The sequence below is a fragment of the Protopterus annectens genome, chromosome 9.part0 (assembly GCF_019279795.1).
Source record: "Protopterus annectens isolate FY-2018-M chromosome 9.part0, PAN1.0, whole genome shotgun sequence".
Taxonomy (NCBI): Eukaryota; Metazoa; Chordata; order Ceratodontiformes; family Protopteridae; genus Protopterus; species Protopterus annectens.
In genome coordinates this window covers 462,430,835-462,456,418 of record NC_056743.1, presented here as the reverse complement: position 1 = coordinate 462,456,418, position 25,584 = coordinate 462,430,835, and the positions used below count along the sequence as shown (strand labels likewise).

Below are 25,584 nucleotides of genomic sequence, written 5' to 3'. Positions count from 1 at the left end.
GTCTTGTGAGGTACATAACAAAAGGGGCATTGTACTCTATAATGGGTCTAATGAGTGATGAGTAGAGGGGGGAACAATGACCTCTTTTTTTCTGGATGAGAAACCTTTTGTGATGAGGTTAGCCACGTAGAAGGATTTCCTGACCACTGTGGTGATGTGATTATCAAAGGAGAGACTACTGTCCACCTGTGTCCCAAGGTCTCTTATCACACTTTCGGTGTTAAGTAGACTACCACTTATGTGGTAGTTCATGGGTACAGAGGTTTTACCAAAGGGGATGACTATACACTTTTTGGCATTGAGCTTCAGGCCATGGCTTTGACACCAGGCATCTGTCTCAGTGAGGCCCTTTTGTAGTATGTGTCCACATCGTTAGGAGTTTCGATTATGGCTCCTAGTTTGCAGTCATCTGCAAACTTTGTTAGCCAAAGACCTTCTGTGTTAGCCTGTACTTCAGAAAAGTAGATACCAAACAGGAGAGGACCCAAGACTGAACCCTGTGGTACTCCACTTGTCAATGGTCTGAAGTCGGATTTGGAGTCTGCTACTTTCACAGTGTGGGTTCTGTCCACGAGCCAGTTGGCAACCCATCTTGTGACATAGGGATTTATACCTAGTTTAGTGAGCTTATCTGTAATTCCAGAGTGGGGGATGGTGTCGAAAGCCTTGGCGAGATCTAGATAAGCTGTGTGAACTACCTTACCCTCATCTATGGCTTTGGTGACTGCTTCAAAGAAGTCAGTTAGGTTACAGTGGCCGTATGCAGTCCTGTAGTGAATTAGGTTTCAGTCAATGGATTCTTCATGTGCCTTACCCATATTTACAATAATCATATTCAGTGGTGGCTGAACTCTCCAAGTTTCTCAGGGTCATCCAGATTTGCAAAAATACTATTCAGTGGTGGCTGAACTCTCCAAGTTTCTCAGGGTCATCCTTTTGCCCCTCCCCGGGCCACAGTGATGACCAACTGGGCTGGAGGGGCATTTCTTGGGAAAAATGGTCCAAGGCATGTGGTCTCCCACAGAGGCCAGTTTTCACATCAGTGTTCTTGAGATGTGGTCAGTCCTTCTAGTACTACAGGCTTTTCACATTTCCCTCCCTATAGGTGTGATTGCTATCCAAACTGACATTATGCTGGTGGCTTTGTACATCAGCAATCAAGTGGGAGTATGTTCTTGGCCTTTATCAAGAGGCTGTGAGTGTTTGACATTGAATGAAGTCTTTTTACCACTTTCTCACAGCAACGCATATTCTGGGAAGCCCAGTGTATTAGCAGACAAGTTGTGCAGATCTTCTGCCACACAAGTTGTTCAACCCATCAGTGGCGTTGCAAATCTTCAACCTCTGGAGTCAACCTTGCTGCAATTTGTTTGCAACACCCTCCAGTACCAAATGCAATGATTACTTTGCCTTGATCTCCAAGAGGAGGAGTCCCTGAGGAATGCTATTGTCCACAATTGGCCCCTGGAGTCTTTTAGCCTTATCTTACCACTCCTCTCATGCCAAAGTTTCTTCAGAAGGCAGTGTAAAGCAAGGTGACTGTGATCACCTTGTGGCCTCAACAGATGTGGTTTCCCTTTCTTTGGTCTCATCTGATCCACCCACCACTGGTGTTAGACTAGGATGCAGACCTTCTCTCTCACTCATCTGGGATACCTCACACAGACAAAAAAGCCCTCAAGCCAACCACACAGTTTCTCCAGTTCCTGTGATGATTAGACAGTCCCAGGGTTTCGTCTTAGGTTGTACATATTTTGACTTTCTTACAGAAACCTTCCATCATAAAAGTATACAAGAGTAAGTGGAAGACATTTTCTATTTGAGGGTCCAACAAGCATATAGATCCTTTCTCAGCTGCTCTCACTGCGGTCGTTGATTTTCTGGCTGGCCTTTTCATAACTAGCTTGATGGTCTGCAATTGAAGTCCAGTTGGTGGCCATTTCCAGCTTTCACATAAGATAACTCAGTCTCCAATTACTTCCTTGAAGTTGTCTAATGCCTTCTTAAGGGGCACTTTCCTCCTTCAGCCTCTCCTCAAGGTCCCTGTCCTCCCCTGAGATATTAATATTCTTCAAGCTTTGACATGATCTCCATTTGAACCTGCAGCCACAGTCAAGTTGAAATATTTTTGTTGGAAAACATTGTTTCTAGTGGTGGTTACTTCAATGCAGAGGATCTCAGAACTTCATGCTCTTTCTTGTAAGCCCTTACATTTGGTATTTTCTCAAAGACAAGGGTATCATTGAGGGCATACTTTTTTTTTCTTCACATATCAGCTTCAGATTTTTCCCTGAACCAAACCATCAATTTTTCTGATGTGCATCGTGTTTCACTGTTGCAGTCATTATAGTTGGGTTATCCTGCTGGCAGGCTACACACAGTCGGCCTGAATTCCAAAGTCTAGGTCCGGCGTCGGTTGCTGTCGCCTCTTCCCTGACGTCAGTGCGCCAGAGGTATAAAAGATTCAGCTGACGCCATTTTCTTCAGTCTTTCTTACCGCGCGGTGCCCGAAGCAAAAGCAGTTTGCAAGTGCCGGTCGGCCGACTCCTGAAGTTTTCAAATTCGAATTTTAGATCCAAAGTCTTCATTAAAGCTATGTACCCTGTTGGGGAAACTTTTTTCTTGCTCCAGACCGATGTCAGAAAAGGTTAATAACTGTATTTCTTGTGGAAAGCAAATACCTCATAAGGATTTTCACTCTTACTGTATTCCTTTCCAAGGCCCTGACCATAACGTTGCTAGTTGTCGGTTTTATGCCAGATTTAACCAATGCACTATTAAGCATCGGTACAATTTTGCATTTCATTACTTTGGCAGAAGATTTAATTATATAATGCCGTCGGATCAGCCGACTACCGGAGTTTACAAAAAACGAAAAGAAAAGGACAGGCATCCGAGATCCAAAACAGACGAAGAAACTTCTTCTCGGCCTGTCGCCGGTTCTCAGTGAGGCGCTTTCGCAGCCCCTGACGCCTGCTACCTCAGAACCACAGGCAGCTTGTGACTCCCACGTGGAGCCGACTGGGCCTCTGGAAACTCAAGGCATTGGACACTCGGAAATCATACACTCAGATGGGTCCGGAGCCGCTGAGCAGGCATCGGCTTCTGAGGGTGTTTTCAGGCCTACACAGTTATATGTCAAACCTACTTCAGCTATAAAGGCAAAGACTAAAGCAGCTCTAAAGAGAAAGAAGCAAGTGCAGCATTCACCTGGACAGGCCTCCATGCCTAAAAAACAGATGCTTAAAATGGCCGAAGACCTTATTACTTTGATCAGGGGCATCCCCCTCCTGAAAAGAGGCCTAGGCAAGAGTTAGAATATGAATCTTCAGACCAGGTTTCCATTTCCTCGGATTCCTCCTCTAAACAAGATTACTCTATTCCTCCCTATGAGGACTCTGATGCCGAAGAATCTATTCCTTCAGCCTCTCCTCCTGAGGATTATTCTTTTGGGGAAACACTGCATACTATGAGGGAGCATTTTCACTGGGAGAGCCAGGACTACTCAGAATCCAAGAATAGGCTCAGAGATTTCCTTTTATTGCCCCAGCACAGGCCCCTGGCTATTCCACCTGTTTTAGACATTGTAGATGTATTTCTGGAGTCCAGTTTTTCTCCAGACTCTTTACCACCATCTGGTTATGCAAGACAGATACTACAGGGTTCCTGATTCACCTAAATGTCTCTATAAGAACCCTGCAGCAGACCCTGAAACCATCTCTCAGGGTCCCAAATGGGTCAAGGCTTCTATTGCAAAAAACCCTATTCCCTCTGATAAGGGATTCTAGAGCCCTAGACAGATAGGGCAAAAAGATTTATACCTCTGCTACCTTGGCTGTAAGAGCCTTGAATTGCCAATTTCATATGCTTAAGTATCAGCAATATCTTATGACTTTGCTTAAACAGAAAATACCAGTAAGTACAGAATGTGCAGACAATAAAGAAATGCAGGATTTGTTGCATGCAGCTGAACAAGTTGGAAAGCATACTTTGCAATGTGGTTTTGATTCTCTTGAGGCCACCTGCAGGGCCGCTGTTACAGGTTCTATCATTAGGAGGCATGCTTGGTTAAAAGAACAGAATTTGCCGGATCATATTAAAGCAAAACTGTTAGATGCTCCTTTACAGCGTGATACTTTGTTTGGTGCTAAAGCAGAAGAGGTGTTGAAGAAAATGGAGGACAAAGCTAAATCTATGCAAACAGTCAAGGATATCTTGCAGGTACAGCCTCCCAGATTTAGCAGGAACTGGCCTACAAAGAATTGGTCCTTTCCAGTGTCAGATACACCACAAAGGGGCGGATACAGACGCCCCAGAGGCAGACCACAGCCCCAAGGCTCATACAGGCCTAAACAATGGGGTGTTTCTACCTCCAAAAGCGGAGAGGAAAAATCACAGCCATACAGAAAACAGTCTCAATGACTTCCCACTTCCAGCACCAAGCACTTATCTTCTGGCAGCCCCCTTGGGAGGAAAACTAGCACTTTTTTCAAAACATTGGCACATGATCACCCAGGACAAATGGGTTCTAAATATAGTTACACAAGGCTACAGGTTCCACTTAAACACCCTGCCAAGGCAAAACGGTATGCCGGATCTGCCACACAATCAATGGGCAGAGGCACAAAAACAAGTTTCATCCCTCATGGACATGAGGGCCATTCAACAAGTACCAAAACAAGAACAGGGTCAAGGATTCTATTCAAGACTGTTCTTGGTGCCCAGTAAAGACAGTCTGGAGACCTATACCGGACCTATCCATTCTAAAAACGTATCTGGATATTCCAAAATTCAAGATGTTGACTCTACAGCAGCTTCTGCCCATGTTGGGCAAGAAGGCTTGGCTTGTGACTTTAGATCTAAAAGAGGCATACCTGCATGTCCCAATCAGACAAACGTGCAGAAGATACCTCATATTCAAAGCTGGCTCAATGCACTACCAATTCTCTGCACTGTCCTTTGGCTTATCTTCTGTGCCCAGGGTCTTCACAAAAGTGCCTGGCACCAGTAATTGCATTCTGCAGACAAAGAGGAATACAAATATATCCTTACTTGGACGACTGCCTTATTCAAGCGGAGAACAAGGACATTCTATTACAGCATCTGGCATTTGTAAAAAGATTACTGACAAGTCTAGGGTACACAGTAAACGAAAAGAAATCAAAACTCGTACCCTCTCAAGAGATAATATTCCTGGGTGCAAACTTAAATACAACTGCCCAGATGGCTTATTTCACGTCAGACAAACACAGACAACTGACTACTTATTTCAAAATGTTGGCAACAAAGACCCAGTTATCTGCAAGAAAAATTCTGAAGGCCTTGGGTTTCATGGCATCCTGCATCTACTAATTCCATATGCAAGACTGCATATGAGGAAACTTCAACTTCAGTGGTATCTAAAAAGTGTTTTGGACTCAACATTGCCACAGCCTGGAAACAGTAATTACCCTCATTCCCTGCCTGCAACAGGAGTTTCGATGGTGGGCAAAAGCCTGTCACCGCAACACGGGACAGCCATTCACCTTACCCACAGCCAGGCAGACTTTGACAACAGATGCATCAGATTACGCCTGGGGGGCCCATATGGCAGGAAAATGTATTCAGGACACATGGTCCGCAAGTCAAATGCATCTACGTATCAATGAAAAAGAGATGCTAGCTGTTCAGAATGCCCTAACAGACTTCAAGGATCAACTTCACCCAGGACAACTACTAAGGACGGACAATACTACAGTCATGTGGTGCATAAGCAGGGAGGCACACATTCCTACCCCCTCTGCAGGCTAGCCATGAACTTGTGGCACACAGCATTGACTTACCAAGTACATCTGCAAGCACAATTCCTGCCAGGAAGGAAAAATGCTCTGGCAGACTAACTAAGCAGAAACCTCATGGATCCCCACGAGTGGAAATTGGATCCACAAGTCTTCGCATGATAACAAGGACCTGGGGATGTCCGGACATAGACCTATTTGCCTCCCCTCACAACTACCAACTACAAAGATTCTACACAAGTAAGCATGGAAAGTGGATGCACTCTCTTTCAGTTGGAAAAATCTAACTATGTATACCTTTCCTCCTCTGCCTCTCCTTCCCAAAGTACTCCTCAAGGTCAGATAAGAGAAACCAAAAATGATATTGATTGCCCCAGACTGGCCCCGCCAGCACTGGTACCCAATCCTAAAGAGCTCGTCTCACTGCCCAGCCTGGACATTACCTCAAATGCCTCACTTATTGACCCAACAAGACAGTCAGATACTGCGCAGGCAACTCAAAACCTTAAACCTGGCGGCATGGCAGATAATATAGCCTCTCAAGGCACACCTCTCTCTAAAGCAGTGATGGATGTTATTTTGGAGGCCAGGAGGCCTAGCACCAGAAAATCTTATGCAGATAAATGGAAGAGATTCTGTGCTTGGAACCAAGCACAAGGTATTGACACGATTGTTCCAAATATTCCTCAGATTTTACAATACTTAACTGAGATGCTGGATAAAGGCCTTTCTTTTTCATCAATTAAAATTCATGCTTCTTCCATTTCAGCTCATTACAATACAGAACCACCTATTTTTTCACACCCCTTACTAAGGCAGTACCTCAGAGAGGCCAAAAACTTAAGACCTCCAAGGAGAGTACCAATACCTGCATGGGACTTCAACTATGTCTTGGAAAAACTCACACTACCTCCGTTTGAGCCAGCCTCTGCAGCTGACATAAAATTCTTATCCTGGAAAACAGCTCTGCTCCTAGCAATAACCTCCGCTAGAAGAGTATCAGTTACAGGCACTCATGGCTGTGGAACCGTTTATCATTTTCCATCCAGACAGGGTTTCGCTGGGGACAAACCCTACATTTATGCCTAAGGTAGTGTCCAGTGTGGCCCTTAACCAAACAATTCATTTGCCTACTTTTTATCCAAACCCACAGAATAAGGGTGAGAGAATTCTGCATTCCTTGGACATTCACAGACAGCTATGCTTCTAACTTGGACAGAACTAAAGCTTTCAGAAAGACTGATCAACTCCTAGTGGCATATGCTGCAGCATCACAAGGAAAGCCTGTCTCTAAACAGACTGTTTCTAAGTGGATAGGCCATTGCATTCATTTCTGCTATTCACAGCATGGCAAATCAGTGCCTAAGGACATTAGGCCACACTCAACCAGAGCAGCAGCCACTTCAGCAGCCTTTCTCAGAGGAGTACCAACCAAAAGACATCTTAGAGGCTGCAACCTGGAGTTCAGTGCATACCTTTACAAAGCACTACCACTTACCTCTCTACTCTAAATCCAGGGCAGGCTTTGCCACTGCAGTTCTTCAGGGCCTTATAGCCTCTCCTAATCCTATTTAGCTCCAGCCTCCCAACCTTAGTTTTTGGATTAAACCCAGTTGTAATGACTGCAACAGTGAAACACGAGGAACATAGTACCTACCATAAATGTAGATGTTCGAGTGTATTCACTGTTGCAGTCCAGGTTACCCTCCCTCCATGCCCCCTTTTCTTTGCTGGAATTTATCTGTACTTCTCTATCCTATACAACCTATGTGGTGTATTTGCTTGTAGATGAAGGAAAAGTTGTTTTATGTGCATGCATGCTTATTGGCATAAATTAGCCTACCAATTTTGGGGCACCTGACATCTGGGGCAAGAAAAACTGAAGAAAATGGCTTCGGCTGCATTTTTTATACCCCTGGTGCACTGACGTCAGGGAAGAGGCGACAGCAACCGACGCCGGACCTAGACTTTGGAATTCAGGCCGACTGCGGGTAGCCTGCCAGCAGGATAACCCAATTGTAATGACTGCAACAGTGAATACACTCTAACATCTACATTTATGGTAGGTACACAACTGTACTTTTTCTTTCCCTATTTTTCAAGTAAAGGAGATTACATCTTTTGGGTATGCAGCTACAGCTCAGATGTTATCTGCACCATACCAAGAATATTAGAAAGACTGACCGATTGTGTGTATCACTTTCTTCGTTTACATTGGGTAAAGGAGTTTCTAAAGTAACTTTCGTGATGGCTATTTAAATACATTTCCTATGGGAATGAGGAGAAGGGACTCTCTCTGACTGGCCCTCCCAAGGCTCATACTACTAGGTCAGTCGCTCCTTCAGCTGCCTTTTTCTCCTGCGTACCAATTGATGACATTTTTGCAGCAGCTAGCTAGTTGTTCTAATGTCCATACCTTCATATTGCAGTCTAGGTCAGGAATATCCTTTAAAGTTCAACCGTTCTTCTTAATATCCTTCCATGAGACCTCCCAATATGTGGAGTATCTGGGACTCTGTCCCATCAGTTGAGGATGGATGGAAGGAGACGATAATGAATATGGAAGTTATGTACTTACCATAACAATAGATCTGTGTTATCTGCTTCCATCCTCCTCATCTTCCCTCCCACCTTCCTCCTACCAATTTTCAATTCAAATTTCCTTGATTCTGGAGCAACTGCACCGATCTCTTAGGAGCTTGGTTATGTTGTCTTTATGACCTGTTCCCCAGGAGTACCTCTGTGCATCGTCAGGGCTTGATACTTTTGCGGGGGTGTAATGGTCATTGTTGTAAGTAGTGAGCAAACTCTGTCTTGGGTAAATCAGTGTTATGAGGGGAATTATTGGTAAGGAGTGGTGCTTTAGCCTTGAATCCAAAGTCTGGAGATTAGCCGAAGTCAGAGCTGAAACCCCCATCAGTTGAGGAGGATGCAAGTAGACAACACTGCTCTTATCATTGTGGTAAGTACATACCTTTCTTTTTTGCATCAACATATGGTTTCTGAACAATAAAAGTTATGCTAGCATTACTGACTGGTCTGCAATCCCCAGTGATAAACCAGAAAATCAAAAATTTTATGAGACCTAAATAAATATGAGAGAAAAATCAAGAACATTCTGCACAAAGACTTTTGAGAGGCATGCTTTCTGCTTAACTGCTGAGTTACACAGGAATGGAAGCACTAAGGTGTCTGTACTTGCACAAACCCATACTCACTCGCACTGTCATATCCACCCACACACATGCATTGAAGTAAGGATCATAGTTTCTCCTCTTCTGAATGGACAGTAAGGACCACAAATCTGGTATTTAACTTAAGTTTACTTACCTGTTTGGCTATGTCATGAAGGAGGCTGAAAGCAAAGTTCAGTTATATGTAGAGCAGATGATATGTAAAGTTCAGCCTTTAAGGACTGTTGAGTGGTCTGCAGAATTCACATAAAGATTTGGCTACTATGCTGATTCAGGTCTGTTGTGAGAGTATTTAGGTATGTTGAACAGGACCGGACCAAAAAAACATTTTGGAAAATGGTGCAGAAGCCATTTTATTTGTGTTCGGCAGATGAAGGATTTGATTCTGCAGACGCATCTCATAGTTTGGTAGCATTTGTTACTTGTTGAGGTGGTGTAATCGTCCATAGATGGAACTCCTCAGCTGTGACTTTAAATATTTGACAGACAGCAGGAGTGTTGTCAATAGAAAAATAAATGCTTACATTAACTCTTATATACTGACACCTCAGAAAGAGTTTAACTTTTGATACTTTTAAAGATAACCTTGTGACCTGCAACCATGATTCTAGCATCAAAAAATGTGCATTTAAGGTTTTATTAAGTGCTAGACTGTCGTCGAACTGTATGCATACTGTGGAATGTACAGACTGTCTTAATAGGTTGACTGATAATTCTTATAAATGGTGGTGGGGGGGGGGGTACATATAATGTAGCGCTGTGAGGAGCTCACTTTATTTCCATTTTTAACTGGGATGGTCTGACAGAGCTCCAGTGATCTCCTTTTCAGGAGATGCCAGAGAAGAAAAACCTCAAGTGAAAGACTGAAACCTAGTGTAGTGCACGTATACAATAATACAAAGTACAATAGGTTGCAGTAATATCAGTTTTTCAGAGGAAAATGGCAAATAGTGTTGCATATATTTACAGCTAACAGTAATGTATATAAGTTTTAAATCCTGTTTTTTTATTTAAGAGAAAGTTTGATGGTATGAATATTAGGATTTTTTATGTGATATGATCAGATAAGAATACTTCTCTAACTCTCCAATTAGTCATAAAACCTGTTTAATATGCTTGTATTCTTGAATGGGGCAAAGTCTCTTAAAATGCATTTTAATTGATGATATTGAAGGCTTTGTTCAAGGTAGGTAAGACTGGTGCTCTGATTTGACCTGTATTTTGGACCTTTACAAATGAACTCGTCAACCGAGAATAAGGGGATATTGACACTATAGCCTTTCGAATCCCTGCTGAAATGGAGAGCTAATAGTGTTAAATGAAAAATCCTGGAGTTGGATTAAATGAACTTTTAAGCTTTTTTGTTAGGGGATTTAGTATGGAAGTAGATCTGAAGTTAGCTACCTCAGAAGAGATGCCAGCTTTTTGGAGTGGAACAACACAAGACTCTTTCTCATCAGGTGCTCCTGTTTATAAAGATGGTCAGAAGAATGGGCTAACGTGAGATCTACTTTATAACCACAAGAGTAGTCAATCTGAAACTTCATTTTCTTTTACTGTTACTTCCAGGTCATTTGTCTTGCTTAGATGGAATTGGAGTTGTGTTGGGTAATTTGGTTCAGGAGGCTTGCTTTGTGAAGATACTGGAATAGTTGGCACTGCTGTTTTATTAATAATTCCTCAACAAGTTTGCCTATACTTTCAACTTAAAAGCCATTGGATGGTGAATGCACTCCTTGTTTTGTTAGGAAGTAGCTCCATTTACTGGTCTTAGCTTGCACTGATTTCTTCATTCTCTATACAAATACCATCAACCATCAGAAGAGATTCCTATTAGTGTATTTTGCTTGTATTATATTACAAGAGATCATTTTGCTTTTTAAATTACTTGGCATCTGCGGTAGACTTGTCTACCTTATTCTGTATTAAAAATTGTGAACTATATATTTTACTAAATTCACTATAATATTGAATAGAGTTAGTATGTCCTCTATGTTTGGGATGTCTTGTATAAAATATTGATTGCATTGTTTGCTGATTAATTATTTGAGGATTGAGTTTTTAGGTTATCCTACTTGGATGTAGCTGCGTGATATTAGAACTTGAGTGCTTTTCTATAGGTAAGAATGGATGTGGACGTTGAGTCTGCAGGTATACTGAATGCATGGATGTTGATTGGATTGTGATTCTATAATCTGGTCCAGGATACTGCCCGGCTGTGGAGTAACATGGGTTATATTACTAATTATGAGGAAGTATTGGAAATTCTAAACATGATGAGTCTATCCATTGTACTTAGCAGACAAGGTCCTCTTGTAGATCAATTAATAAATAACATACCAGTAATATATTAATTGCACAAATGTATGTACCTTCTTTTGTTCTCAGACTGGTGTTTTCTTTACATGGTGTGAGGTGCTGGTCTTAGCAAGGAAGAAGCTGCTTATCAGATGGTGAAATGTGAGGCCAGGTCTGTTTTTTCTGTTATGGTTATGAAAGGTTATGCCCACCTAATGGGGAACCATGGCTCTCTTGTTTTAGGGACATGACTAATTCTAGTTCTTACACAATGGCTACCACCAGATTTCCGTCAATATTAAAACGGATAACTAATATGTACTGCTTGTGTTAACCTGTGCTTACTGTTTGCATCTACCTCTTATACCAAGAAGGTCACCAAACTTGTAAATACATTAATATGTATATATATTAAAGTATGTGTCCATTGTTCATCAGTCATATCTTTACTATGTGCATTTCAAGCATATCTGACAGTATATCCTTCTACTGTTGTCTGTGTCCTTTACAAAATAGTTCTAATACTTTGTACATTCTGTAATACGTATACGCTGTGATTTTTTTGTTGCCGCTGGCTTTGGTTGTGGTAGAAAAACATATTTGGATGAGTCCCTCTACCTAGTTAACAAATATGCAAGTAACTCAGAAAAAAGTAGATGGTCTGGGCACACTTAACTACAGAGGCACAACAAACTAATGGGCACAGTATTTTTTAACATAAGGGGTGGCGTAAGCCACAAAAACTCTGGGCTAGGCTTATAAATGCCTTAGGGCAGATAGCCTAGTATAAACCTATGAACCTATTTAATTCTTAAAACAAAACAAAATACAAGCGCTTTCACCCTGCTGTAGTGCTGGGCTTTTTCAAGTAAATGAAACAAACCATTACATCAGTATATAAACTCTTTCCTTTATAAAAGGTGCCAAAGTTTCTTAAAGAAATATGCCTTCTTCCATCACACAACTTCCTTTAGTTAAAATCCATAAATTAAAGATTAAAAAAGTATGTGTAATATAATTAATGAACACATAAAATAACATACATTATCCTATTGTACATTAATAGAAAATGTAAAACATAAAACCATCAACAAAATTCATTGTTATTACACCAGAGGAAATATGTACACATTTAAATCTTGTTGTTTTTATATTCTCTACACTTACACTCCTAATTTTTTTTACTTTTTTGATTAAATATGGTTTAATTGATATGTGGTCATTAAGTCCTGGGGGGGGGGGGGTTAGTTGCGTTCAATTTAATTTGCCAATATGTTTCTCTGCAACACAACCAGTTTTCCCAGTCCCCCCCCCCCCCAAGGATCAACCAACACTTGTTCCAAAATTCCAAACATAAACCCTCTATGGGTAGTTTCTGTGTGTAGGTGTTTGTATAATGCATTATTCATGTTTTTTCTTTTTTATATTGTAGGTATGGTCATATATTTTCATCGTGTTTCACTGTTGCAGTCATTACACTTGGGTTATCTGCTGGCAGGCGACCCGCAGTCGGCCCGAGTTCCAAAGTCTTGGTCCGGCATCTGTTGTCGCTTCCTCCCTGACGTCAATGTGCCAGGGGTATAAATGTTGCAATCGACGTCATTTTCTCCAGTCTTTCTTGCTGCGCGGTGCCCGAAGTAAAAGCATTTCGCACGTGCCGGTCAGCCGACTCCTGAGATTTTGAAATTGAATTTCAGAACCGAAGTCTTCAATAAAGCTAAGCACCCCGTTGGGGAAACGTTTTCTTGCTCCAGACCGATGTCAGTAAAAGTTAATAATTGTATTTCTTGTGGGAAGCAAATACCTCATAAGGACTTTCATTCTTACTGCATTCCTTGCCTAGGCCCTGATCACGACGTTACTAGTTGTCAGTTTTGTGCTAGATTCAATAAACGCACTATAAAACGTCTGTTTGAATTTGCTTTGCATTACTTTGGACGAAGATTTAACTATATAATGCCGTTGGATCAGCCGACTCCCGCTATTTATAAAAAACGCAAGGAAAAAGAAAGAGACAGGCATCCGAGGGCCAAAACCGATGACGAAGCCTCTTCTAGGCCAGTCGCCGGTTCACTGGTTCTCAGTGAGGCGCTTTCGCAGCCCCTGACACCCGCTACCTCAGAACCACAGGCCGCAACAGACAGCCACATGGAGGCCCCGATGCCTGTGGAAACTCAAGGTATTGGGCCTACGGAAACTATGCCCTCAGATGGGTCTGGAGCCACTGAGCAGGCACCGGCTTCTGAGGGCGTCTTCAGACCTTCAAGACTTACTATTAAGACTACTGCAGCAGCAAAGGCAAAGTGATAGACAAGGAAACAAGTGCAGCATTCTCCAGAGCAGTCTTCTATGCCAAAGAAACAGATGCTAAAAATGGCCGAGGACCTAATTACTTTAATCAGGGGCTCCCATCCCCCTCCTGACAAAAGGCCTAGGCAAGACACTGATTATGATTCCTCTGATCAAGTTTCCATCTCCTCTGATTCTTCTTCTGATCAGGGCTATTCTCTCCCTACTTATGAGGACTCTGATGCTGAAGAGTCCATTCCTTCAGCCTCTCCACCTGAGGATTATTCTTTTGGGGAAACCCTGCACACCATGAGGGAGCATTTCCACTGGGAGAGCCAGGATTACTCAGAATCCAAGAAAGGCACAGATATTTCCTTTTACTGCCTCAGCACAGACCCCTGGCTATCCCCCTTGTGCTTGATATTGTAGATGATGTCTTTACTGAATCCAGTCTGTCTCCAGATTCCTTACCCCCTGCACCAGTAAAGCCAGACAGGTACTACAGGGTACCTGACTCTCATAAATTCCTTTACAAAAATCCCGCTGCAGACCCAGAAACAATTTCTCAAGGTCCTAAAGGGGTTAAAGCTTCCACTGCAAAAAATCCTGTCCCCTCAGATAGGGATTCCAGAGCTTTGGAGAGATGGGGGGGGGGGAGTTTACACTTCTGCAACTTTAGCTGTAAGAGCTTTAAACTGTCAGTTTCACATGCTTAAATATCAACAGTATCTCCTGTCATTGTTAAAGCAGAAAATAGTTACAAATACAGACAGTAAAGAAATGCAGGAATTATTGCATGCAATTGAACAAGTGGGAAAGCATACTCTGCAATGTGGTTTTGATTCATTAGAGGCTTCTTGTAGAGCTGCAGTTACAGGCTCAGTTATTCGAAGACATGCTTGGTTGAAAGAACAAAGTTTACCTGACCATGTTAAGGTAAAGTTATTGGGTGCACCTCTACAGCATGATACTTTATTTGGTGTTAAGGCAGAAGAGGTGTTAAAGAAAATGGAGGATAAAGCAAAGTCAATGCAAACGGTGAAAGATTTCTTACAGGTTCAACCACCTAGAACAAGAGGCAGATCTCAGCCCCAAGGCACCTGCAGACCTAGGCAATGGGGAGCTTCAACCCCCAAAGGAGGAGAAGACAAATCACAACCCTATAGGAAGCAAACACAATGACTTCCCCTCTGCAAATGCCAAGCTCTTACCAGTTGATAGCACCCCTAGGGGAAAAGCTAGCACTTTTCTCAAACAAGTGGCACATGATCACCCAAGACCAATGGGTGCTGAATATAGTTTCTCTAGGATACAGGTTCCACTTCCACACGCTTCCAAATCTAAAAGGCATGCCAAACCTGCCACAAAACCAATGGACAGAGGCACAAAAACAGATTGCTGCTCTTATGGAAATGGGAGCTATTCAAAAAGTTCCACAAGAAGAACGGGGACAAGGATTTTACTCAAGACTTTTCTTAGTACCCAGAAAAGACAAGGCCTGGAGGCCAATACTCGACCTGTCAATTTTAAATACTTACCTGGATGTACCAAAATTCAAAATGTTAACACTACAACAACTCCTGCCCATGCTGGACAAGGGGGCTTGGCTAGTTACTTTAGATCTCAAGGAGGCATACCTGCACTTCCCAATCAGACAATCGTGCAGAAGATACCTCAGATTTATAGCAGGGTCAATGCATTACCAATTCTCTGCACTGCCCTTTGGCTTATCTACTGCACCCAGGGTCTTCACAAAATGCCTGGCTCCAGTAATTGCATTTTGCAGACAAAAAGGAATTCAAATATATCCCTATTTGGACTACTGCCTTATTCAAGCAGAGAGCAAGGACATTCTTCTAAAGCACCTGGCGTTTGTAAAAAAAGTTACTAATTTGCCTAGGGTACACAGTAAACATTAAAGAAATCAATACTGGTGCTCTCTCAAGAGATAATATTCCTGGGTGCAAGCTTAAATACATCTGCCCAGATGGCTTATCTCACGCCAGACAAACAAAGGCAACTGACTCATTACTTTCAAATGATGACAAAAAAGACCCAGCTCCCTGCAAGAAATATTGGTTTCATGGCATCCTGCATACTACTAATTCCATATGCAAAGCTGCATATGAGGAAACTACAATGGTATCTAAAAAGTGTTTGGACTCAGCATTGTCAAAGCCTTGAGACAATCATAGCCTTAATCCCCTGCCTACAACAGGAGTTTCGATGGTGGTCCCAGGCCTGTCACCACAACAAGGGACAGCCTTTCACCTTACCTACAGCCAGGCAGACCATAACAACGGATGCATCGGATTATGCCTGGGGGGCACATATGCCAGGAAAATGTATTCAGGACACGTGGCCCATGGAGCAAATGCATCTTCACATCAATCAAAAAGAGATGCTAGCTATACAGAAGGCTCTGACAGCCTTCAAGGGCCTAATACACCCAGGACAACTGCTGATAAAGACGGACAATACCACAGTTATGTGGTACATAAACAAGCAAGGGGGCACACATTCCTACCCCCTATGCAGACAAGCCATGAATTTGTGGAACACAGCACTGACCTACCAGGTACAACTGCAAGCACAATTCCTGCCAGGAACAAAAAATGCACTAGCAGACGAACGAAGCAGAAATCTCAGGGACCCTCATGAATGGAAGCTACATCCACAAGTGTTCAACATGATAACAACGGAGTGGGGACGCCCAGACATAGATCTATTTGCCTCCCCCCATAATTGCCAATTACAGACATTCTGCACAAGGACTTATCACTCTCAAGCATGGAAAGTGGATGCTCCATCATTCAGCTGGAAAAACCTGACAGTCTATGCCTTCCCTCCGATACCTCTTCTCACCAAAGTACTTCTAAAAGTCAGGCAAGAGAGACCAAAAATTATCCTAATTGCACCAGACTGGCCACGCCAGCACTGGTATCCAGTACTGAAAACTCTGACTCGGGACCCACCTTGGCCTCTTCCTCTAATCCCTCATCTTCTGACACAGCAAAATCATCAGATTCTTCATAGTCAGCTCAGTACCTTACACCTGTCAGCATGGCGAATAATGTAGCCACTCAAACTGCAACTCTCTCTAAAGCTGTAATGGATGTAATTTTGGAAGCCAAGAGGCCCAGCACTAGGAAATCTTATGCAGAAAAATGGAAAAGATTCTGTGCTTGGAACCAGGCACAAGGACTCGACCCACTGGTCCCTAATATACCTCAGATTTTACAATACTTGACTGAGATGTTGGACAAAGGCCTATCTTTTTCATCTATTAAAATCCATGTCTCTGCCATTTCAGCTCATTACAGTGCGGATCCTCCTATTTTTTCACATCCTCTACTACGACAGCACCTCAGAGAGGCAAAGAATATAAGACCCCCTAGAAGAGCCCCACTACCAACTTGGGACCTCAAGACCTCAATTTTGTTTTAGAGAAATTAACACTGCCTCCATTTGAACCAGCCAGCACAGCTGATCTTAAATTTCTGTCATGGAAAACTGTTCTGCTTCTAGCAATAACTTCAGCAAGAAGAGTCTCAGAGTTACAGGCATTGATGGCTGTAGAACCTTTCCTCATTTACAGGGTTTCTCTTAGAACAAACCCCACATTCATGCCAAAGGTGGTCTCCAATGTGGCCTTAAACCAAACCATTCATTTGCCTACTTTCTACCCAAATCCCCAGAATAAAGGGGAGAAACTTCTGCACGCTTTGGATATACACAGGCAGTTACGTTTTTACTTGGACAAAACAAAAGCCTTCAGAAAAACTGAGCAACTGTTTGTAGCTTATGCTGCAGGATTACAAGGAAAGCCAATTACATAGCACACAATCTCCAAATGGATAGGACACTGCATCTGCTTCTGTTATGCACAACATGGCAAATCTTTGCCTAAGGGTATTAGGCCTCATTCTACCAGAGCAGTAGACACATCAGCAGCCTTCCTCAGAGGGGTACCAACCAAAGATATTTTAGAAGCTGCAACCTGGAGCTCAGTGCACACTTACACCAAGCACTACCACCTACCTCTCTACTCCAAATCTAGAGCAGGCTTTGCCACCGCAGTTCTGCAGGGGTTGTTAGCATCGCCAAATCCAATCTAGACCCAGCCACCCAACCTCAGCTTTGGGGTTCTACCCAAGTGTAATGACTGCAACAGTGAAACACGATGAACATAGTACAGTTGTGTACCTACCATAAATGTAGATGTTCGAATGTATTCACTGTTGCAGTCCAGGTTACCCACCCACCATCCCCCTCTTTGCTGGGACTACTCTGTACTTCTCATCTCTATACAACCTATGTGGTGTATTTGCTTGTAGATCAAATATATGTTTATAGTGTTATATGCATTGTTGTTTGGCATACTTGTATCTTTTCAGCCTTCCTTTCTGGGGGCACCTGACATCTGGGGCAAGAAAAACTGAAGAAAATGGCATTGGTTGCAACATTTATACCCCTGGCGCACTGACGTCAGGAAGGAAGCGACAACAACCGACACCAGACCAAGACTTTGGAACTCGGGCCGACTGCGGGTCGCCTGCTGGCAGATAACCCAAGTGTGTAGTGACTGCAGCAGTGAATACACTCGAACATCTACATTTATGGTAGGTACACAACTGTACTATTCTTTTATTTAGAGTCCTTGCAGATTTTCCTACATAAAAACAAGGGCAGTCCCTACATATAGCTAGATAGACTATACCCCTGGTTTGACAATTACTCTTTCTGAATGTGACCTGACTATTCATATTATTTTCCAACACTACTTCTTCCTTATCTATAATATACCTACAATATGCACACTTACCACATTTTTTTGTCCCAATTACGATCTGTTTTTCCACAACCTTTTTGTTATTCCTCTCGAATATTTTCTTTTATCCCTGTTTTATGTACATATCGGGGGTACCTTACCTATCCTATCCACAATCTCTTGATTGTGTCTTAACATTTTCCAGTTTGACTCTATTTTTTTTTTAAACTTCCTTCTACTTCATTGTTAAATATTGGTTTATATGATTTAAATTGGGTGTTACCCAGTAGGGGTACATATTTTGTCCCCCATCCCTTAATTTCCGTTGCTGTCTCTGCTATTAAATTGTTTGGATATCCTCTACCCTAAAATTCTGAAATTAAATCAATTTCAGAAAGGAAGTAATTTTTTTCCGAGGTCATTATGGCCGCCCTGACCATCTGACCCTTTACTATACTCCTTTTCTGTTTTGTATGGTCTGAGTGTTTTGCCAATTTTTCCATTACAAATATGCAAGTAAGTAAACCTAATTGTATTCCCCTCCCTGAAGCTTGGACAGATGGCCCTTGTTCTGTGAAACAGTGATTGACATCTCAAACGGTCACTAGGATGTATTAAAGGAAGGGACTTTTCTCTACTTCAGAAAAATGGGCTGTTGGATTGGATGTTAGTTTGCATACCATTACAGATAGGTAATGATTTACCTAAAATAAACTGATAATAATAGTTCTGTCAATGTTATGGTGAATTCATCACACAGCTATACTATAATACAGTTGCTTAGAATAGTAGTGTCTGCTAAACTGACTCCCAGGACAGAGAGTGGTGTAAAATACTAAAGGCAGGGCAAAATAATGAAGATGGCCGTTTATAAAATCCAGTGGATGTGTAGTAAAACTGTTCTTTGTGGCTCTTTCGTAAGAAAGGGATGTTGGATTTCCTGATCTTGGGATCTGTGATGCATGATAAGGTGTGCTGTGTTCATAGTCTGGCTATACCAGTGAAAGGACCATTTCTTTTTACAGATTGAGAAGTATTTCCCCCATATCCTTGAAAAAGAGAAATCCCGTTTAGAAGGAGAGCCATCCTGTTTGACTCCTGAGGAATTTGCATTTGCCAAAGAGTGAGTATAGTGCTTTTGTGTGTGTGTGTGTGTGTGTGTGTGTCTGCAGGACTGTTCCGCCACTGCCGTTAGATAGGAAACATTCTGGAAAATAAGGTCTTTGAGCCTTGCATGTTTCTCTTACAGTGGTCTTGATTTGTGAGTTTAATATTTAAAATATCTAGCAGTCTGTTGAAAAGTGTCCCAAAGTTAAGTGTACATAGCCATTTGTGTACTCTTGTTGCAACATCTTGTAGTTAGAGCTTGTATTATGTCATGCAAATAACTTAAAAATGTTACACAGCTAAGCAGCAGCCATGAGTTCTTAGTACACATTCAGAACTACCTTTCCCAGCAGTAATTCAGCAGCATTTTACATTCGCAGATTACGCTGCATGTACTAAACTGAACTCTGTCCACTCATGTTAGTTGTCAAAGCTCACTCACTTTATTAGAGTTTAAATTGCCGTATGACATGCATCTTTCTGTATTATTAATTTTGTTAATGTTAACCTTTAAAAACATGTAATAGCTGTGAATTTTGAAAAGAATTGGATACTGTAGATGTCCTTCAAGAATGCAACTGCAGTCATAACATATGGGTTGTCCTGCCTCAGGCAGCCCTCGGTCGGCCGGATTCCAAAGTCTGGGTCCGACGTCGGCTGATGTCGCATTTCTCTCCGACGTCAGAGCGGCTGGAGTATATAAGCATCAGCCGACGCCATCTTCTTCAGTCTTTCTTGCCGCGCGGTGCCCGAAGCAGAAGCAGTTCGCAAGTGCCGGTCGGTCAGCTCCTGTATTCTTCGAATCCGAAGTCATCAAAAAAGCTAAGTACCCCGTGGGGGACTTTTTCTTGCCTCAGCCGATGTCAGAAATTACTGAAAAAGTAAATAATTGTTTGTCTTGTGGTAAACAAATACCTCATAAGGATTTCCATTCTTACTGCCTTCCTTGCCTTGGCCCAGACCACGACGTCTCGGCCTGTGCCGCCTGTGCTCGCTTCAATAAGCGCACTCTCAGGCGCCGGGCGGAGTTCACTGAAGACTTTTTCGGCGAAAAATTAGATTATACAATGCCGTCAGAACTACCGACATCGCAGACTCCTGAGAAACGAAAAGACCGGGACCGACATCCTCGGCCCGCGTCTTCCACCGACACCACACCAAAACCAATCGCGAGTGCCCCGGTTCCCTCAGAGCCGGTTATTTCACCGCTCCGAACCGAAGACACCACATTACCGATACCTCCGATACCGGAGACCACACCGACGCCAGTTATTGATTTTCCTCCGGATACTGAAACAGAGGAAATGCCCGAGACCATTGCTGTAGATAAGGTCACTCCTGCACGTGGAGCTGCTAGGCCTCCCATGTCCATGTCTATCAAGGCCTACACACGTGCTAAGGCAGCCAGCAAGACCAAGCACCTTACTGCTAAAGCCTTACCCCAGCCTACTCCTGAAACACAAATCATGACTATGGCCGCAGATTTAATTTCCATGATCAGAGGTTCCCAGGCCCATCCTGAGAGAGGATCCCAGCCTCCTCCTGATAAGAGGCCCAGGGTTGAACCCTCTGACCCTCTCCCTTCAGATGAAGATTCTGAGGACTCTGTTCACTCCGATAGCCAGGAAGAGCCCTTCCAGACCTATGAGGACTCAGATGCAGGGGACTCCATCCCCTCGGCCTCCCCTCCTGAGGATATTTCTTTTGGGGAAGCTCTGCATTCCATGAGGGAGCATTTTAAGTGGCAAGGCCAGGAATATTCTGATTCCAGAAAGCGCCTTCGAACCTTCCTTAAAAAGCCCCAATACAGGCCCTTAGCTATACCTCCTGTGCTTGATGTTTTGGATGATCTATACTCTGACTCCAGTGTTACCCCTGATACTCTTCCTCCTGCTCCTGCCAAGCCTGACAGATACTATAGGGTCCCAGAAACACATTCTCATTTCTTTAGGGCCCATGCTGTTGATTTAAAAACAATTTCACAGGGACCGAAAGGGGTTTCAGCTACCACCTCCAAAAATCCTTTGCCTTCCAACAGGGAAGCTAGATCATTAGAGAGATGGGGGAAGAAGGTTTACACCTCCACTACTTTATCTATGAGAGCACTCAATTGTCTCTTTCATATGTTTCAATATCAGGATTACCTGTTAGATGATTTACAGAAAACATTGGCCTCTCCTGAACCTTTAGATAGGAAGTCTTTGCAGGAGGCTGTACATAATTCTCAGCAAGTTAGCAATCACTTTCTTCAGTGTGGATATGATGCATTGGAAGCTTCATGTAGGGCAGCTATGACAGGGGCGGTCATTCGTAGACATGCATGGTTAAAAGAACAACCTCTACCAGATCACGTTAAGGCAAAACTTCTTGATGCACCCTTGGAAAAGAACAAGCTTTTTGGTGCCAATGCTAAAGATGTGTTAAAGTCCATTGAGGAAAAAGCCAAGTCAGTTCAGACAGTCAAAGATTTCCTCCAGGTTCAGCCACCCAGATTCAGCAGGAATTGGCCTTCTAAAAACTGGTCCTTTCCTAATCCTGAAAGATTTCAAAGGGGCAAAAACAGGTGTGGCCGAGGAAGAGGACAATACAGAGGTTCCTGCAGGGGACGACAATGGCAACCAGCAAACCAAAGAAGTGACACAGGGGTCTCTCCTGCCCCTCAGGGACAATCTCAATGACTTTCCTCTACTTCCGCTGACCAAGGAGCAAACAGAAGCTCCTTTGGGCGGAAAATTATCTCTGTTTTCAGACAATTGGCACAGATTGACAAAGGACAAATGGATTTTGGACATTATAGACCAAGGTTACAGGTTCCACTTTCATACCTTGCCAGGAAAACAAGGCATGCCAAACCTACCACAAAACCAGAGGGCAGAGGCTATCAAGCAAATTTCTCTGCTTGCTCAGATCAAAGCAATAGAAAAAGTTCCACAACAAGAACAAGGCCGGGGGTTTTATTCAAGACTGTTCCTTGTTCCAAGAAAAGAAGCTCAACGGAGACCAATACTGGATTTGTCCACATTAAACACTTTTCTCATAGTACCAAAGTTCAAAATGCTGACTCTACGGCAACTCCTTCCCATGCTGGGCAAGGGGTCTTGGCTGATTACTCTGGACCTCAAGGAGGCATACCTGCATGTCCCTATCAGACACAGCTGCAGAAGATACCTCAGATTTCTTGCAGGGCCAGAGCATTATCAATTCTCAGCATTGCCATTTGGTTTATCTACTGCGCCCAGAGTATTCACGAAATGCCTGGCTTCAGTAATTGCTCATTGCAGGCTCCAGGGGATCCAAATATACCCGTACCTGGACGACTGCCTCATACAAGCGGACGACAAACTGATTTTGACAAAAAACTTGAATTATGTCATACAATTGCTACAGGCTCTGGGATACACAGTCAGCTTCCAAAAGTCGAGACTTCAGCCATCCCAGCAAATAACCTTCTTAGGAGCCAAACTAGACACAGCCTCTCAAATGGCTTACCTGACAGAAGACAAGCAAAAGAAGTTAACTCATTATTTCAAAGGTTTGGCAGAGCTCACCCAGATGACTGCAAGGAGATTCCTACAGGCCCTGGGTTACATGGCATCCTGCATTCTCCTGGTTCCATTAGCAAGACTACACATGAGAAAGCTTCAATGGTACCTAAAAAGCTTATGGTCTCAAAACAGCAACAACCTAGAGACAACCATACCGCTCATTCCATGCCTACAAAAGGAATTTCTATGGTGGGCCTCGGTAAGCCAGGCGAACACAGGTATGTCATTCAAAAAACCTCAGATAACACAGACCATGACCACAGACGCCTCAGACCTTGGATGGGGGGCGCACATGGAGGGCAGATGTATTCAAGGACAATGGTCTACAAAGGAAACACATCTGCATATCAACCAAAAAGAAATGCTGACAGTAATGCATGCCATCGAGGCCTTTCGACAACTTCAGCAAGGCCACCTGCTAATACGGACAGACAACACCACTGTGATGTGGTACATAAACAAGCAGGGGGGCACCCATTCTTACCCCCTTTGCAGACTGACCATGAATCTTTGGGAAAAATCACTGAGCCTAAACATACAGTTGCAATCCCAGTTTGTTCCAGGCAAAGACAATGTGCTGGCGGACAGCCTAAGCAGGAATTTCCTAGACTCCCACGAGTGGAGGTTACATCCAGAAATCTTCATACGACTCACCTCGACATGGGGCAGGCCAGAAGTAGACCTATTTGCCTCCCACCTCAATCATCATCTACAAAAGTTCTGTTCAAGGACATATCATCCACAAGCATGGAAAATAGATGCTCTCTCATTCAACTGGAACTTCCTAAAAATCTATGCATTCCCACCTCTGCCACTGATGACCACAGTATTACTAAAGATCAAAGCAGAGAGACCCAAGGGGATCCTAATAGCTCCGGACTGGCCAAGACAACACTGGTACCCACTACTACGGAGCATGTCACAACAAAAAGTGGGCCCTTCCCCAATGGCCCCAACTTTTGACTCAACACAACTTCAAGACAGTACATCCCAACATTCAGACGCTGCAGCTAACAGCTTGGGAGATCCCATGAATAACCTCAATCTATCCCTCTCCAAGGAAGTTCAGCAGGTACTAACAGAAGCCCGAAGACCATCCACCAGAAAGGTTTACTCAGCAAAATGGAAGAGATTCAGCATTTGGAATACCAGCAAGGGTCATGATGCATCATTATTGAACATCCTGCTCATTCTGGAATATTTGGCAGATATGCTACAGAATGGACTCTCATATTCTTCCATAAAAATACATGCTTCAGTTATTTCAGCTAGATACAACACTGATCCACCTGTGTTTTTACATCCTTTGTTAAGGCAATTCCTTAGGGGAATCAAGAATATAAAGCCACCAAGAAAGGCACCAGTACCAGCTTGGGACCTCAACTTTGTCCTAGAAAAACTGACTCTACCTCCCTTTGAGCCAGCAGCTTCTGTGGACTTACAATTTCTTTCATGGAAGACAGCTTTCCTGTTGGCAGTTACCTCAGCAAGAAGGGTTTCGGAATTACAGGCCCTAATGGCAATACCACCATTCATAACCTTTCACAGAGACAGGGTCTCCTTATGAACCAACCCTACCTTTCTGCCAAAAGTGGTATCTAGGGTTTCTTTAAATCAAGCAATTCACCTGCCTACTTTCTTTCCCAATCCTGAGAACAAAGGGGAAAGACTGTTGCATACCTTGGACATTCACAGACAACTTCGCTACTACCTGGACAGAACCAAGACCAGTAGGAAGTCTGATCAGCTTTTTGTAGCTTACACCCCTGGAGTACAAGGAAAAGCAATTTCCAAACAGACTATTTCAAAATGGATTGGACATTGCATCAGATTCTGTTATTCCTTCCATGGAAAGAGTGTACCAGCCAATGTCAGACCACACTCCACCAGAGCTACAGCCACCTCTACAGCGTTCTTAAGAGGGGTGCCTACAAAAGACATTCTAGAAGCTGCTACATGGAGCTCCGTGCATACATTCTCCAAACACTACAACCTCCCTTTATATTCCAGATCCAGAGCAGGCTTTGCTTCGCAGTCCTGCAGGGATTGATAGCTACACCATCCTTTTCTTAGAGCATTCCACCTCCCCCAGCTAAGCTATGGTATTCAACCCATATGTTATGACTGCAGTTGCATTCTTGAAGGACATAGTACAGTTTTGTACCTACCATAAATGTAGATGTCCGATAGATATGCAACTGCAGTCGGGTTTTCCTCCCTCCTTCCCCTCTATGCCTTGGGTCCACTCCTATCCCTATTATCCTTAGCTGGGGATATCTGTTATGGTGTATCTGTTTATTGCTTATTTATTGTCTGGAAACCTATGTTTGTCTTCCAATTTGATTACAGCCTTCATTGGAGGGCACCTGGCATCTGGGGCAAGAAACACTGAAGAAGATGGCGTTGGCTGATGCTTATATACTCCAGCCGCTCTGACGTCGGAGAGAAATGCGACATCAGCCAACGTCGGACCCAGACTTTGGAATCCGGCCGACCGAGGGCTGCCTGAGGCAGGACAACCCATATGTTATGACTGCAGTTGCATATCTATCGGACATCTACATTTATGGTAGGTACAAAACTGTACTTTGTCTTAAGACACT

The 25,584-nt window shown here is 43.2% G+C and overlaps 1 protein-coding gene across 2 annotated transcripts in view; it reads left to right on the top strand.

Moving 5' to 3' along the window:
* Window positions 1-25,584, top strand: part of GINS4 (GINS complex subunit 4) — a 630,005-nt gene that overhangs the window by 323,846 nt on the left and 280,575 nt on the right. For both annotated transcript variants that reach the window (XM_044083002.1, XM_044083001.1), the window contains one exon: window positions 19,355-19,452. In XM_044083002.1, the coding sequence (XP_043938937.1) occupies window positions 19,355-19,452 (98 nt within the window). The remainder of the gene's footprint in view (window positions 1-19,354; window positions 19,453-25,584) is intronic.